The following is a 17485-nucleotide window of genomic DNA, read 5'->3' on the forward strand; positions in this document are numbered from 1 at the left end:
GACTGATCCGAGAGAGGACCTGGTAAGGCGCCCTCTTCCCGTGCTCCGAGGAACCATTGAGCACCGCTAACCTTAGCCGAAGCTCCCTGGAAGTCAGACTCTCGAAAGGCTGCCGACCCGAGACGGGACCGCTGAGAAGATCGAAGTGAAGCACCCGGACATCGCCGCGGCCGAAGTCCATTGCCGTGGACAAGGGTTCGCAGGTTTGTGTGACCACTGGAGGCCCGCCGAATTTGTGTTGCCCAGAAGAGGGGACCGCTTGACGCCGTGCTGCTGATGACCGGAGCCGCCCGCTCCTTTGCCTAAGAATATTTGAATCGAAGGACTCCCTTGTCCGCAACGTCGACCGCTTTGTCCTGCCGGAGAAAGTGAAGGCCGGTGGGTTTCCCACCACCCAGAGACCACAAAGACTTTGACGACTCGATGCCCTTGCCGGGCCGCAGTTCTTCAGAAACTCTTTGCGGTCCTGAACAATCAATCGCTGAGGTGTCCCGCACACCTCATCCTCGCAGGACGTCGCCGACGAACACCGCCTGGATCGACGCCATGGTCTCGGCACCCTCGAACTTCTCATCGACGCCAAGTTCATCTTCTTTGACGCCTCTCGACGATCCGTGACTCCTGCTTGAAAGGGGGTCACTCAAGAAGGATCCGTCAACGCTTCTTCGAAGAATTCTACTCCACCAGGTACATTGGGGGGTAAAAACATAGGAGAGTACGAGACTATTGAGCAATATATGTACTGGGCGTGTGCTATATATCTTTATTTTACAGGTTGCCCAGGTGGGGGGGGATCTCCACACAGAACTGTCTAGTGGTAGGGGCCAGAATTCTGCCTATTGTGTCAACCAACTTGCTTTCCTTCATATCTCTATTGCTGGTTCCTTGTTATTGATCTGTGTGACATTCTAACAGTTTAGTTGATGCACTTTAATGAGATCTGATAATATTGGTGGTACCACTTTAGAATTGTATATATTTGCCATTGTTGATTGCTGAGTACAAAGTGCATTATTGTGATAGTGTATTTGAATATTAATTATATAAAGACTGTTTTCAGTAATACAGTGTGTGGACATTCCTTTGTGGGGGCTTGAGGACTACACTGTACTTAAGAACCAGCCTGCATCACCTCCTGAGAAGCTAGGCCTTGATTGCTCGACCACGTACCAATAGAGAATCTTGGCTGCGGTCCTCTGTGCCTCTCCTCTACCATATAGAGAGCAGAAGTACAGACACCCTCCCTCCAGTATCTTTACAGACATGCTTCCCCATTGACCTTACCAGATCAGTCTTCCTGCCTCTTCTAAGTTTGTCAATTGTGAAGGGGGGGGATCTCTACTGTGTCCAGGTGCCCCCGGCGACAGCCATTCTTGTACAGGTCCAAGGCATCTACTTCTACTTCCACTGAGCTCCTGTATCTCAATTGTGGTCATCTGTTCCAGCCATTTTTTCTTTTTCACTTACTTTGTATTGCAGCGTGGTTCGCTCGCTCTGTACGATTCCTGCTGGTGGGTTCACTTCCGTAAACCTACGCCCACACCGGTGTACACATGCCCCAAATTCACTGATCTACCTTCCCTCTGCACTTAGAGGTTGCCAAATTCGCTGCCACCGGTATTGTCTGCATCTATGCTGACCGTCTAACCAAGGTCTTCAGCTGTGCACAGCCTCTGGGTTCTCCTACTCCAGTATTCCACCATCCCAGCCTGTGGCTCGCCCAGCACCCTTCTGTGGTATTGTGTCCTCTTATACTTCCAGGTCCTCGGACACACTGCAGCGGCATCCTACCCTTTCCAACTTGTTTCTGCCATTCTCTAGGTTACTCAGATCAATGCTTCTCACCTTTTAGCTTCTCCCTCCCCAGTACGCCTGCTGCAACTCGCCTCTGAATATCGCTGCTTCTACACATCCACACGCCGATCCTCTTCTTACGTCACTTATGGGTCAAATTTTCCCCTTCCACTAGGCCAGTCATCGATCGGAGAGAGATCCTAGAACGGCGCTCTGGAAGCCTCCGACTTGGCAACCCCACTATCTGAGCCTCTCACCTTCAGGCTAGTATTCGCAGCCTGCTCCAATGTTCACAAGATGGCTGCCACAGTCATAGAAATCAGTGTTTTACCAGCTATACCTTTGCTTCTCTCGTCAACAGGTGCAGTTCATGACGGGGCAGGTTATGTCTCCCATTTCTGAATTCTTTTGCCCTCTCCATTGCAGCAATAGAGCAGGATTTTAACAGGATCCTCATAAACCGGCCACAGAGATCCTCAGACTTGCGTCCCATTTCTCTCCACTCTAGGCCATGCCTCCTCGTACAACAACATTAAATACACATCCGAACACCTCAGTGAAGAACAGTAAAAACCACCTCAACAATGATAGTGTTTTGTATCCCGGCTGTAAATTGCACTGACTGTTAAATAAATGAAAAAACATGATTAATTAAAAACATGTAAAACATACAAGATGTTCTTGAAAACAAGGGACTGTCACAATTTTCAACCCTATGTAACCCTAAAAGCATACTGAAAAGTGAACGCATCAACTCTAAACCTGTTTTCCAACATTAGCACACAGTAATCAGAAATATAGCACACAGGACTACTGTGAAAAACAAGAGTAAGAAAAGCACATAGATCAAAATGTTACATGGTCTCACAGGGTAGTCAACTATCGGACAAGTAAGATAACACAATATCATATAGGTAGAATGATCTGATACCATGCACAGTGCAGGTAGATTGACCGAGGCACAAAAGGTAATGCCTTAACGCTATAGCTTGGGAAAAAAACCTAAAAAAGAAGATAGACAGTCCGTAATACTTAGTGGTACAACAGAGATGTACAAGCTCGTAGCTAGTGAAAAATCACAATCTCTCAAAATGGTGAAGCAGAGGTGCTGCCGAACATGCCAGACAGCCAGTGTAAATAAGAGTGAGCAAGAGCCAGTCAGCTCGTTCATAAATAAAGACGCAACATACATGTACGTCAGCACGTCATTCAAACGAGCGTGAACATCACAAATAGAAGGACTGGCTGCTGTGTGTATCCTTTGTTCTGTTTTCCTCCGTTTTTACCAACAAACTTGATCTATTTAAGTGGCATTGGGGCATAACGAGCCATACAGTACCTTTTTTGAATGACTTGGAATTTCAATGTACTATTATAATACCATGCTTTGAACATGGAAGGCTTTGTGAGCACAGCATTACAGCTTACTTCACCGTAATCCTGTGTATGCTTTCTCATGACCCAACACGCCACTGGGCCTACTGCAGGGCTCCTTTGACCGATTTGTACTTTGCTTATTGTAAACACCTTTTCTACAAGGTGGTGCCCACTCATTTCATATGAGTTCCTTTAACTAGCCACAGTAAAGCCCCTATAAAATCGATCAGGGTAGCCCACATTATTCAACATGTGGGCAAGAAATAGGAATAATTGCATGTAGTACAAGGTTGGCATTCCTCCAAGAATTAAATACTTAAAATCCAATTTATGTTCTGAACGCAAAGAAACAGGTAAAGAGGAAAAGAAAACTGTGCAAGTACCCCAACTGAAACGAACGGAAGCAAACTGAAGTTACTGGATGCAGAAGGGTATTAAAACGCAGCGGTTTATATCTACATAATGGTTAGAAATACTAAACTAGTGTTCTAGTTATTTGAATGCAGAGTTCTTCCAACGGGTTAGGAATTTCATCAAGCCAGGTTCTTTTGATCATTTTGAGTGAAAGACAGAGGTTAAAAAGTGGCAGGCACACTTAACCTGTATATCAATACATCTGTATGTCAAATTAAGCCCACAATATGAAGTGTTTACATACAAAGACACCTGGAATGGAACCTTATGAAAGGCCATTGATCTACCAAAAGGTTACAAATATGCAAATCTTGGAATAATAACCGATTAAAGATTCGGAAACTACATTATTCTTTGCATTCTTTTTATCAAAACTGAACAAAAGGCATAGCCACCAAACAGTGAAAGAGTTCTTGGTACGTTTACAGCACATACAAAACAACATGAAGTCTTAAGGAAGTCTGATTCCTTTAATTATTTCTGTACGGTACGAAGAAACCTTAAATTTACCAGGCTCAAATAATGAAGCACCTATTATTCAATTACCTTCCAAGCTGCTTCTGGAGGTCCAGCATGTATTGATAGCACTGTGCATAGTAGGTCATCTGAGCTTCTACAAAGTCATTCAGACAACGAAGATGATGCGCCTAAAAAGAAAGCATTTGACAATACGTTTAGATTAACATACAATGTAGCTCCTAACCACTGAATAGAGTTACATTTGGACGTCAATATTAGAAAAAACTATTTTCTTATAACCTTTTTAGGAATGTGCTAATCTTCATCAAATAACAAAGATGCAAACCTAACCCAGCAAAGAGCTGCTGTGCATAGGAAATCCGAGTTGCCAATAAGCCAAACACATTGAGCTGAGGTGGAGGGTCTGGCATGGAGGTTTTTAATCGACAGTCTGAGGGCTTCAGTGGTTCACAAGCTGAGAGAAGCGTTTGGACAAAAACCAATGAGCTTTAAATGTAACCTCAAAAGGAAAGAATCAAAAGAAACTCCCACAGCTTCAGTGGAATCCCAGAAATATTGTATGGTTCGGATAGAAGAATAGTACATCTTTATTTATGTACAGGTCTGATTAATGCTCTTTTGATCACAAAAGAACATACAATTGCTAAGAAATCAAATTCGACAGGAAGCAGTGACCTTACAATGGGATGAGTTTGAGGGACATTCTGACCAGACTCTGGAGGGGAGTAAATTTAACAGTCACCAGGGACAATACATAAGTGAACAAACAGATTAAGGACAATCAGCATTGGTACTTTTTAAGTGCAGGTAGATGGTACAGCAAGCTGTGCTTGTGACCATGATGGGTGAAGTGCTAGAGTGGAGGCAGAGAAATTGAGGGGCAGAGGCAGGATAGAGGCAAGGGAAAAGTGTTAGCTAGACGGCAGATGAAAGGTAGGTTAAGAGGGTAACTGAGGCGAGGAGGTGGGCTTTTTGTTTGGTTTTGAACAAATTCGTGTGAACTGTTCCTGTGATGTCTTGCGGAAGAGAATGCCATGCAGGTGGAGCAAGAAGAGAGAAAGAGCAGAAGTGAGAGGACGCACAGGGAGGGCAAAGCCACAAGGGTAGTCAAGGAGGCAGAGCCAAGATCACGAGAATGATTGTAGATTTGGATAGAGGATGGCTACAGTGGTGCCATATATTGTGAGTCTAGTTCTAAAGAGCAGCAGAGCACATTACCTGGAACAGTTTACTGGTGAAGCTGCGTTGTAAACATGAGGTGCAGTAAAAATAAAATAAAAAAAGCTTTAACGTGTGTGGGGTCAGGTTTAGGCTCTATTACAAAACCTACTGAGAGGAGGGTTTGGGCAGTAATACTGTTTTTTAAACATCACTTAACACACAGACTGCACACTGTAACAGATTGTTAAAACGGCTTTGCACCATACTCATTTACAAATTGAAGCACAAGAAGATGCATTTATTTAAGCAGAATATAATGTTTTTGGATAAATACTGATGTACGAATACGAAAATAGCCTGAAAGGTCAGCAAGTTTTCCAATGGACAAAAACTTAAGTCTCGCCACATACTTAAGCACTCTGAACCATTCCAGTAACATTAAAGAGGCTATTGGTCCCATCCGGAATTCCATGTGTTATACAAGATGGATCATAGCACAAACAGACAGGAAGGAAATAAAACAGGTGCATCTATGGATTCCATTGATTCACCAATATTGTTAGAAATCGGGTCTTTTAGCATTTTCTCATAATTGCATGCCGTTTTAACCATTAAGTAAAGGTTCCTCACAGAGGCTACTACTGTATTCCTGGTGTATAATCCCTTTTTCTGTGGTACAGCATTCCACAATTGGGGGCAGAGGATGGTACCAGAGCATGATTTGGATCAGCATTAATTTAAAAAATATATATATCGGCACAAATACGCCCCCCACATGTCTTTGCATTTTGTAGGATGTTTTAACCAGGCGACAACTAGTTTGTGGGAATTTCCCATCCACCCCAAATCAGGCAGACACAGTTTTTATTTATTGAATGAAGTTCTTTTTCTGAACCTGGGGCTGCCAATTTAACAATACTGATTCACTACAGCCTCCCTCCCCTTTTGGGACAACAAACATGGAAGGTTGCCCAGAAGATCTATTTATTAATAAAAATAGAAATCAGTAAATGAATTTAAATAAACAAATCATGCATTTATACCATTTCGGTAGGAAAATGAATAAAGATGAATACATTTGACACACCACTGTCCAATTTTACATTTAACTTAGTTATAGGCTTTCATAAAAGAATACATCAATCATATGTACAATTTGCTCAACCTGGGCGCACATGCACCATGGATTGAAAACCGCACGAGGATCCAGTATAAAGCTTTCATTTGTTAAAAACAAAGTAAATCAGAACTTCCCTAAGTCACTCAACTTCCTCTTCATTGAAAATAGACATCTACTCCACCCCTTGCCCAACGGACATGTAGGAATTTCAAACCACGTTCTAGGAAATTCAATTGTAAGACAGGCTACTTAACATTCCCAAATTTGAATCAATCGCAAAAAGGAAAATGCCTTTCTCATTTTCAATGGACAACCTAAAAACGGGAACATGGGTAGTGGTTAATTTCCCTTCCCCCAATGTCTTAAATGATTCAGTGCTGGTAACAGAACTCGGTTTGGTGATGTAATCCAGAAAGGACTTTGATTTACATTATTTTAGATATGCACACTGAGCTATCCCTTTGACTTCAAGAATACTTCTAGGTTTGATCACTACACCGAGAATGAGGCAGAGGATCCCCTAGTTTAATTCCAGAAGCACATACAAATACACATTCCTAAACATCTCAAGATGTACAGTCAATGTATATGCCCCCACTCCTCAGTATTTAAAAATGACAGGTGCCTGGTTTTAATCTATTCCCCTTTAGACTGTTGCTCCCCTCAGGATTATTTCATTTTATTATACTGCCATATGAATTTAATTTGGCTGTAAAAGACAGGTGGACACCCTCTTATCAGTCAGCAAGATGGTGTCAGTTACCCTCCAGTCCGGTGCCAGTTTTATTGTATTTGGGCCGGCATGCTGTATTTCTCACTGAAGGTGGTGTTGGACTAACTCTAGGTAGGCCGGCTACTATAATGCGAGTAATCCAAAAATAGGTGCAAAAGGAAAGCAATCTATTCCATTCTCTTTTCTGTTACCAATTCTCCTTGCTCCCAGCCAGTGAGTGTCCCCAGAACCTAGAAAGCATCCGTGGAATCTATGGTTTATGACTTACAAAAAAAATAAATAATTATTGTAGTTTAAAATAAACTTTTTACATCTTTTCCTTATCTTTTGTCCATCCTTTACATCTTTTGTCCATCTTTTCCTTATCATTCATTTCCAGGTTTCATGTGCCACTCAAATCTCTTATCTGTACAACTCCTCTTCATTTATTTCCTAGGGTGATAATATTTCACTCGTCGATTCTTAATACATTCTCTTTTCCGGTTTCCATCTCTTGTTCTTTCATTAATTTGTCTAGTAAATTTAATCCAGCTGCTGTAAAACGCGGATTTCTTCCTTGGACAGAATAATTCCACCAGTCATCTCGGTCATAAGTTTTGAATTTCATCAAAAAACTTTGCAAACAACTTTTCCTTTCAGCCAAGACTGCAGTGCATACTAGAAGGACATGTCTTGTTTTCAAATTGTCTTGTTTTTTACAAAATCTGCAAGACCCGTTATCTGTACCACGTTTGCCAGTGTTGTGCTTCAATGCGCTAATTTTGATTATTAGTTTGTCTGTACTTAATTTTGACACCTCTTTTGTATGAAATTAATTTTACAGTCCGCTAAGGCGCTAGAAGAAGAGTGGTTTGTCCTCGAAACTCGTCAGCCGCAGAAAACGGACTTGCAATCTTGCTTCACTTTGTACAAAACTACATTTTTACAAGAATCTACTTGGTATGTCGTTCTTCATGAATTGTCACAGTGAAATGTAAAGTTCTTTATAAGACACCTTAACTGTATTTTACAGCATTTGACAGTGTGCACGGGACGGAAGGATTCTATTTTCGAAACATCTTTCCTTCTTTGTAACTAGTGGAGATGGGACAGGATCGCAAAAAACTGTAGGTATGCTGCAGGTAAATAACCAACAGCAGCCAGATCAAGGAGGAAATGGATTTATGCAGAGAGGAAGAGGAGGTTTCTGAGGACGAGGAAGCTTTCAGAATAATCAAGGTTATTTCCAGAATAGTCAAGGCAGTAATCAAGGTATGGAGGATGGGCAGATTAGGAGATCCCTGTCTTTATGTTGGACATGCAGGATGACAGGGAACATAGCACAACCATGTGGGAGTCAAGGGTATGTACAGAATGGGCAATTCGAGAGGGGGGGCAGCTTATCCTCCAGCATATGGCCTACAAGGAAGGGATGGGTCTTTCCTAAGATCAGACAAGCACCGCAAACACAGCACGCTTTGCAACCACAGCATGCACCATCTTTGAATCCGCTGCAAGGACAATCACAGCATGCACCCATGCAGATAAAACAGAGCGCAAACACAGGACAATTGTATAGGGGATGTCACTGTCTAGAGTGGGAATCCTTTTACAGATACAGGGATAAGCATGTACACACGAAAGGACAGATCACTGATGTGTTCAGTCAGTGACGCCTAATCCTAACGAGGAACTGAGGGTTGACGACATGATAGGAGGAAGATCCTTTTCTTTTTTAGTTTATAGCAGAGCAACACGTTTATGTATACGAGACGGACAGGAAAGGTCATGAGTGCTCAAGGTTTCACAGGAGCTACATGTAGAGTTCCTTTCACTGAAAAATTGCCAATCTCTATACGAGAATGTGATAGGTCTGTTCCTTTTGTGTATTCGAAACAGACGCCAGTTAATAAACTGTCAGAATTTAATGACGAAGCTGAACATGACCATTTCTTTTACTGATGAAGGTAAAGTGTGTTCAACACCAGGACTACATTATTTAAATGTAATTGTTTATCATGGTATTCACAGGGAAAATAGCCTAGCGTGGGAAGCCATTGGAGCCCGAGTTGTTTTATTATGGAGTGTGTATTCTGTTAAGATGGCTACCTGGATAAGTGAGCAAAGTAATGAAGATACATGGTGAATTTGTATTCAGGCCACAGATACCCATGAATGAGGAAGGGGGGCAGATATTCCCCTTAGAATTACAGGCAGCCATAGTTCGAGGAGAACTGGCTATGCTCGAGGGGTTCGATGACGAAGGCAGGCCTTGGAGAACAGTGATTGATATTAAAGAAGGGTTCAGGTTGATTGACGTCACTGACGAGGCTATGTTTAAGGATGACCCATCAGATGACAAAGTACTATTTGAAATAAGCATTACATTTTGGATTAAAACAGAAATGAGAGATCCCACAGCGGATGGCGATCATGCAGCAACAATACGCATATTTTAATGAGGATATGGACAAAGTGCCAGTTTCCTTATGGACAATAGGTCCCTATGACATAGGGCTACTGAAAGAGGTACGAGAGGTTAAAATTAAGCTGAAACCAGGAGTAGTTCTGCCCAGTGTAATGCAGTACCCCATGTCCAGAGAAGCCTATGAGGGGATTTTTAAGACTATATCGGCTATGATGGATTAAGACATTCTAGTGACGTCAGAGTCACCATGCAATACTTTAGTGTATCCGATCAAGAATAGTAAGGGGATTGGGGGGGGGGGGGATCATGGAATTTAATTCAGGACATGAGGCCAATTAACCAGATTGTAGAGGCCGAGTTTCCTCTAGTTCTTAATCCGGTGACTATCTTATGTAGTATCCTTGTTGAGACGCAATATTTCACTGTCATTGACTTAAAAAAATGCATTTTTCTCAATCCAATTACATAAGGATTCTCAAGATGAGACGTCATTTACGTTCAAACAGACTAATTTAAAAAGCATAACGTTCCCCCAAGGGTATTGTGAGTCTCCATTGATTTTTAACAAAGTCCTGCAGATGGACTTAAGCAATACAGATTTGCCGAGTGTTGTGTTGCAGTACGTAGATGACATTTTTGTTTGCAGCACGACTGAAGAAGAGTGTAGACAAGACTCAATTCAAGTAATGATTATCCTTGCAAAGAAAGGTTATAAAGTGGACAAAGAGAAATGGCAGTATTGTCAAAAAGAAGTGTTGTATATAGGCCAGTTAATCTTGCATGAAGGAAAGAAGGTTACACCAGAAAGGTTAGAGTCGATTTTGAAAACAGCAAAACTGCACAGTAAAGCAAATGCAGCAGTTTTTAGGACTGTGCAATTATGTTGGAGCACGGGTATTTGATTACAGGTCATATACAAAGTCATTGCTGCAAGCCTTTGAAAAAGCAAAGCAAAGTCTAAAAAAGATTGAACGGACTGAGGACATGGAGGAAGGCTTTGGTGATTTAAAACAAGCAATTTGTACAGCTCCCGTTTTAGGAATTCCCAATTATGCGGAGGAATTATTTTTATTTTTGCACACGAATGGAGCAGTTATGACAGCAGTGATTACACAGACAACTACGTGAGGGTATAAACCCCAGCCGTATTACAGTGGGATTTTAGTTCAGGTTATGAGGGGGTCCCTATCCGTGCGTTTGCAGCTGCTGCGTTCGCCATTGAGAAGTCTGCTATTATAATGATGGGGTGTTCTATGACGTCATTTGTTGAGCATGCTCTATTTGCCGTTTTAGAGAAACCTATGGGTACCTTGACGTCCCAAAGAGCTTCTGCTTATGAAGTGGTCATATCAAATCTGACGATCAAAATAGTCAGATGAAAACAGTGAACTTTGCCATGTTTGTCGTCGAACCATCGACAGACTGAACAAGTGCATGATTGCTCCAATTATGAGGAGTTTTATGATAATATGACAAGGGGGAAAGAAAATGCTCTTGCTGCAGGAGAAATAGTTTTTATTGAAGGTTCAGCAGAGTGTGGAAACATTGTTTTTGATCCACAGCAAAATGTTTTGACATTTAACTTTGGACTACAAAAGAAAGAGCAGAGCAATGCCAGATTTGGATTTCTTATTTGATGACTGGAAAAGAGCAGTTCCCGAATTTGTTTCAAACAGTTTCTTTTTGGACAATTCTATGGTCCTCACTGATGTGGACAAACACAGACTACTCTTTGCTGTCTATCTTCATACTCAGAGCTTACCCTGCTCTTGTTGATCGTGGTGGTGATATTCGTACTTTACTCCAAGATCCTAAGAATGATCCAGCGATTATACTTTTGGCAGCAATTCTAGACCAAATCAGACTGTTGCATGAACGTTTCTTTGAGCATGCAGATGGTTTTGCTCGATAAAGATTTTCATAAACTACTAGATTGATTTTTTACCTTTTAATTCGCAAGCATCCTCATCTTGTTGGAAGGCGCAGAAGCACTTGTGTATTTCTGAGGCATCCCAGAAATCAACCTGCAATAAACTGGCTGATATGTGAACTTTGCAAACAGGCTCATTCACCGCCTGGTGCATCGGGAGTAAACTAATGATCTTATCCAATGAAGATGCTCAGACTATGCAGGATGGTATTCTATGACCTGATGGAAGAACGCCCACATATTGTTGGCAGGCAAACTGAGGTTTGTATAGTTCTGAGAGATCCAAGGAATCATCTTGCCCTTAATCAATTGCTACGTGACATTATGGAACAGATTCATTGTTTTTACGAGGTTTCCTCATGAACTAATGACTGTGTTGTCACAGGAAGTTGTCCATAATTTAGTGGCATTAATCTTCTATTACATACTCAAAGCACATCTCTACCTCGTTTGGCGAAAAAACACCAGGTTTGTCTTCACCAGGAACCCTATCAATCGTCCAGCAATTAGTCAGTTGCTTGTGGAAAAGATACAGCAGCTGTCGGAGTGGTTATGAGATTGCCTGAATAAAGCATTTTTCTTTCCTTAAAGTTAAATACTGGCAAATCATGTGGTCTATAAACCACCTAGCTATTCCAGAAAGAGAGAGACGACGATCAGCATCTTCACTTTGTTGGGGCATCTTTTATTGGTGCATAATTTATACCTGCTTAATGTTTTTTGTCGTCATTTTAATGCTGGGACTACATCCTGCATATGTTATGTATCCAACAAAAAGGGAGAGTTCCTTTTATTCTCCCTACTCGTGAAGGTAAGGGAGAAGTTCAGGTTGTAAGAGATCCTAGGCCTTATATGATTGTTCCTATTCCTGTAACTTATATGAAAGCACCTGGTTCTGTGGCAAATGTCACTAAGCATCCGTATTCAGGAAAAGACGTCTGGGATAATATTCTTGAGCATCAGATACAGATTCTTAGGGAGAGACAAAAGAGGTCTTCTGTAACTACCCCTACACCAGTAGTACATGTAAAGACACCTGTTTCACTGACTAATGTTCCTACGATCCCTCCAATAAGAAAAAGTTATGCTGATACATTGCATGACAATGATTGCGCCTCATGTGGCAAGAAGGAGACCTAAGAGATATGCACCAGAAGAGGATTAGGAACTGAATAATTATCTAGACAGCACAGAACACTTAGGAAACAATATCTGGTATCAGCACATGAAAGAGGTGGGTAGGAGTTGTCTTAGAAGGACTATGTATGTGCACTCCGGCCTTATAGTATGGGAAAAGCTAAGGTCTTTGTAGCCATTGAAATAGATGTCCTAACAGCACACTGCCTATCTCACATAGCATTCTGTCAGACAAGGACAGTTTATGGGTCGAAAGGCGTACCTAAAATGGCCAACTGAATGGACAGATCCAGATGAAGAGGACTATGTGCAGGACACAAAGACACAAGCAAGCACCCACACTAAGAATCATGTGATCAGGTATGAACAGCCTGTAGTAAAATGAGCTGGAATCAGATGGGAAGTAAACAGAAAATTGGAAAGCGCTGGAAAAACTGAGGAGATCCGACGATGGAAGGAAAGAGGCCAAATGCAGATCTGGGGTTCAGTACTCTCTTCAGACAGTTGCGCAGAAGTTGTGGTAATCTGCAGAGATTGGTTAATCAGACCCTCCAGCTAATAGCGATTTTGCGATGCCGTAAAATGCAGCGAAAAATGGCAGTTTTTGTAAAAAAGCACAAAAATTGCTGTTTTTGCAGAAACACCCACAAAAATAGCTTTCTGCAAAAAAAGGAAAAAAGAAAGTCAAGGGGCCAGTTTCGCAACTATTTTTTTTGGGACTCAAGAAATGAAATGCGCAAGCACATCTCATCACTTGAGCAAAAAAAGAGCAGTCCAATCCACAGAGGACATCTGAATTCGAATTCTTATATGCAACCATTCAGATGTCCTTTTTCACCCGTTTGCGAAAATCAGGGGGCGTTTCTGCGCATTTAAAAGCAGATCCCAAATTGACAAGCAATATGTGCTTTCAAATGTGCAGAAATTGTAGGCCACCCTATGCGCACACTTTAAATACGTGCACGAGGGGTGCCACTGCTTTACAGGGTCTTTACTGACCCTACTGACTTATGCTAAACTTTAAATAAAAAAAACATTTTTAAAGTGTGACAGCTGCTGTCTCACTTTAATTTCTGTTCCCCAAATGGGATAGAAATGTGTTTTTTTGGGTTGCATTTTACAGTGGCAGGACCCTTAACGGCCAGTCACGGTGAAATGCATGGGGAGCCTGTAGCCCATTGTCGGGAGAGCGCTGCCAACACAAACGTATTCAAGGCAGCTGGCCAGTGCAACATTGACGCTACAGCTCAGCCCGTGGAAATGCGCAGGTCAGCTTTGAGATTAAGGTGGCCTGCTTATTTCCAAAAATGGGTCATCTAAAAACAGCACACACTATGCTCTATTTTTAGATGCCCCATTCTTTTTAGGTCAAAATCTACAGTTTTCTTCAAAAATTATGTGAGAGAAAGGAGTGAGGGCGAGTGATGGATGAGCTGTGGCGTAGTAGGCATGAAAGTAAAGAGATCAGCGGGAGAGCAGTCGGTCAGATGGGGAAGCGGTGAGCAAGAGAGCAGAGCGGATGCAGTGGGCCAGAAATCAGAGAGCAAGAGCGTAGGTACAGAAAGTGGAAGGAACGTGGGCTCAGGGGTAGTAGTGGGCCAAAAGCGGGCAGTAAGCTGCAGATTGGGAGAAAGGATGAGGGAAGAGTGTGATAGAATGGGGGAAAGGATGAAAGATGCAGAAGTAGCATGCAAGAATGAAGGACTGTATACTGCGGTGAAGAATTGGGGGAGCGTAAGGTGTGAGTTGGGAGTATGATTTGGAGTTTGGTAGGGACAAGAGAGCGCCAATTGTGACTTGGCAGTGTGACAGAGCATGTGAGTATGTGTATGACTGAGCGTGAGGTTCAAAAATACAAGTTGTGATGGGGAATTGGTGAGACATGTGCGGTGTGTTGGTTGAGAGGTGTGTGGGTGTTTGCGGAATTGGGGAGCATAGAAGGGGAACATTAGACATTACAACAACTGATAATGAGTAATAACGTTAATATTAAATAGGCATGCACATTAAACCAAACAATGTAGCCAAAACAAACACTGTTCTGCCAAGCCAGAGACATCTAGGACTCTTTGTATTTGATACAAAAGATACATATATTGACACCCTGGCTCTCTTGTAGCCTTGCACACGGCCTCTTTCCTGCAATTATCAATCTTACACCCCCCAGTCAAAAATTGTGCTGCAAAAATGCTGCCATAAATAAAAGGTTTGTGCCGCAAAATTTGCCATTTCATGTTGCAAAATTTGCCATTTCATGTCGCAAAATTTGCCATTTCATACCGCTAAATCCTGGAGGGTCTGGGTAATAGTTGGTCATTACCAACCAACTGTTCACAATGCAGAAAAATGGTGCAGACCATTATGGTCAAAACTTGCTAAACTACGGACATGGGTCGAAGATAAAGGAGGACCTTTGCAGATAGCACCCCTGGAAAGTGCAAAGCTGTGTTTTAGAAATAATGGCACAAGAAAAATAGGAGAATATCAGAACTGCGGTTCAATCTTTGATGCACAAGGAATGAGTGTTGGAACAGCAGTGATATTGGATGGTATCAAACTCCTTCTTCGCATGTTCTAGGGCCTCATCAACTGCTTTCCCAAACAGATGTGTTTGCTCTATGGGCTTATTTATTAGGGAAGCCTGAGTTTCTGGCTTAAATCCCGAATTGCGCAGCCAGACATGGCGTTTGAGAAGTATTCCCTGAACAAGGGAGCGGCCAGCTGTCTCTGCGGCATCTAAGGAGTTCTTTACGATGCCCTGGTTTACAAGAGTTCCCTCTGATATAGTAGCCAACAGGCGTGAACGCGGGGGTTCTGGTGCGTCCTCTGCTTCGCTGCGCAGCTTGCTCCACTGTGCATCTGCGTAGCTAGCTAGTAGGGAATTGTTATTTGCGATCCTGGTTGAGAAGGCGGCAGATGTCGTGATTCTCTTCCCAAGTGCATAGAGCTTCTTGCCCTCTGTCAGGTGGTGCCTCACTAGTAGATAGTGGTACCCCCACTCTCTTTCTTGTGTTAGTCACTACCAGAGAGTCCGGAATAGAATGTCCCCTGATGTACAAAGGGTCAGAAGACGAAGGGCTGAAGAGCTTTTCTATCCGAGGGTTGACCCCTCTGACTAAGGCCGGATTGGAAAGGGAAGGGAAGGAGTTATTCTTCTCTTTATAGAAGCCAGGAGCGGAATGGACTGGCTGACCGGGGCTTTTTCTTTAATAACCTTTTCTACAAAGTCTATGTCCGGAAGGGTCTCCCCTGTGTCTATTTCAAAATGCGCTGCTGCCTTGCGCAATAGTGCATTAAGTGAAGGCTGGTCATCTATGGGGGAGGTGTTCCCAATAGGTGAGTCCTTGGGAGGAGAAGGATGAAAGACATCAGGGTCTGAGTGCACTGATGGGGAGTGCCAGGGCTGTGAGGTAGCTGTATCTTCTTCAAAAGCTCCTGCGCTAGTGTAAGGGTCTTCCTCAAACCTCTCCTCCTCAAGTTCTTCCTCTCCACCTAAACACTCCTCATCTTCCTGGAGGTATTGCTCCTCTTCAGTGAGGTCATATGCATATGTAGAAGGGGGGAAACAGCCTAGGAATCTTGACCCTAGGGTCATCCTGGGTCCATTCTCTTGGTCTTTTGGGTGTGGGTGGGTTTTGGCCACCCAACAACCTCTCCATCTTTTCCATACAAGAATGGAGTCTTTCCAGGGTCTCATGGGGAACCCCTGAATAGTCTAGAGGGGAGAAATCAGTGTTTTCACCTTCAAAACGCTTCGAACGCTCCCACAACGTCGACGAAAGGTTTCCGTCGCCCTCAGAAAAGCCCTCCGGTAGTTCAGAAGTGCCTTTAGATGGATGAGGCAGTTCCTGGCTACTCTTGTGCTTTTTCGGCGTTTCTATATCCTTGGGTGCGGTATTCGACGTCTGTTTCGTCGTCCGCTTACGTTTGTCCTCGGAAACAATTCTCGCCAGACTCTCGACGACGAGTTCGTCAGTCGAGGGTTCTGGAGTCGGCGTTGCCTGCGTTGCGTGTTGTTTTTCGACGGCCGCTCTATGGAGCGTTACGTCGGATGTTTTTGAGGAAGCGCCCGTATTAGATAAAAGCCCAATCGCTGGTCGCGGCTGCTTTTGCGGGTGGGGCTTGAGACCCTTGCGGTCTGAGGTCGACGCCGGAGTGCCCTGCGTCCCCTTCGGCGCTGCTGGATCCTTCGTCCTGGACGAAGAAGAGCCGTGGGTTGTGTGCTTAGGCCTATGGGGTCTGTGTGCGTCCTTGTCGCCGGGGTGTTCATCCCCATAAGCAGGGCGTGAGCCGAGCCCGTCGGGGCCGGGGACGGACGTCGAGGAGCACGAGCGCTCCTTCTGGGGGTTAATGACTTCCGTAACAGACGTCGAGTTATCACCCTCCTCGTCACTTTCTGTAACAGCGGCGGCGGGTGAGGAAACTGACTTCGACATCGCGTAGTCCGCCCACCTCTTAACTTTCCGTTCATTAAGAGTTCTTGGTTTCAAGAGCTTACAGGCCGCGCAACTGTCCTCTTTATGATCGAGGGGCAAGCAACGATTACAGAGCTTGTGTTTGTCCTTCCAAGTGTATTTGCCCCTACAGCGTGGGCAAAACTTAAAAAGGTGTCCTCTCCATAGCTGAGGCAATAAAAACTGGTGATAACAACCCCAAGGGAAAGATAGGGGAGAAAGAAAGACATTCTCGACGAGAAGGTAAAAGTTGGAAACCCCCACTCTCCCTACTGTATGTTGGCCGGCGAGGCCTGGCCACGTGTTCGGCAGCGCCGAAGGATCTCCTCCATCTCTTCTCCTCCGTCGAAAACTTGCTCGGCGGAGAAACAGCTTCACAGCTAACGTCGAGGGGAGGGATCTTTAACAGTAAGTATATATTAAGGACCGAGGTCCGTAGTAATTGTTTAGCAATGTCTCTCTAGGAGCTCTGCGTAAG

The 17485-nt window shown here is 43.4% G+C and overlaps 1 protein-coding gene across 6 annotated transcripts in view; it reads right to left on the bottom strand.

Annotated features, from left to right (window-relative positions):
• The window catches only part of SH3GLB1 (SH3 domain containing GRB2 like, endophilin B1), a 479029-nt gene that overhangs the window by 90430 nt on the left and 371114 nt on the right, over positions 1 to 17485 (bottom strand). For all 6 annotated transcript variants that reach the window (XM_069641731.1, XM_069641728.1, XM_069641732.1 and 3 more), the window contains one exon: positions 4132 to 4232. In XM_069641731.1, the coding sequence (XP_069497832.1) occupies positions 4132 to 4232 (101 nt within the window). The remainder of the gene's footprint in view (positions 1 to 4131; positions 4233 to 17485) is intronic.

Source organism: Ambystoma mexicanum, chromosome 1q (assembly GCF_040938575.1).
Source record: "Ambystoma mexicanum isolate Mex_15411 chromosome 1q, UKY_AmexF1_1, whole genome shotgun sequence".
Taxonomy (NCBI): domain Eukaryota; kingdom Metazoa; phylum Chordata; class Amphibia; order Caudata; family Ambystomatidae; genus Ambystoma; species Ambystoma mexicanum.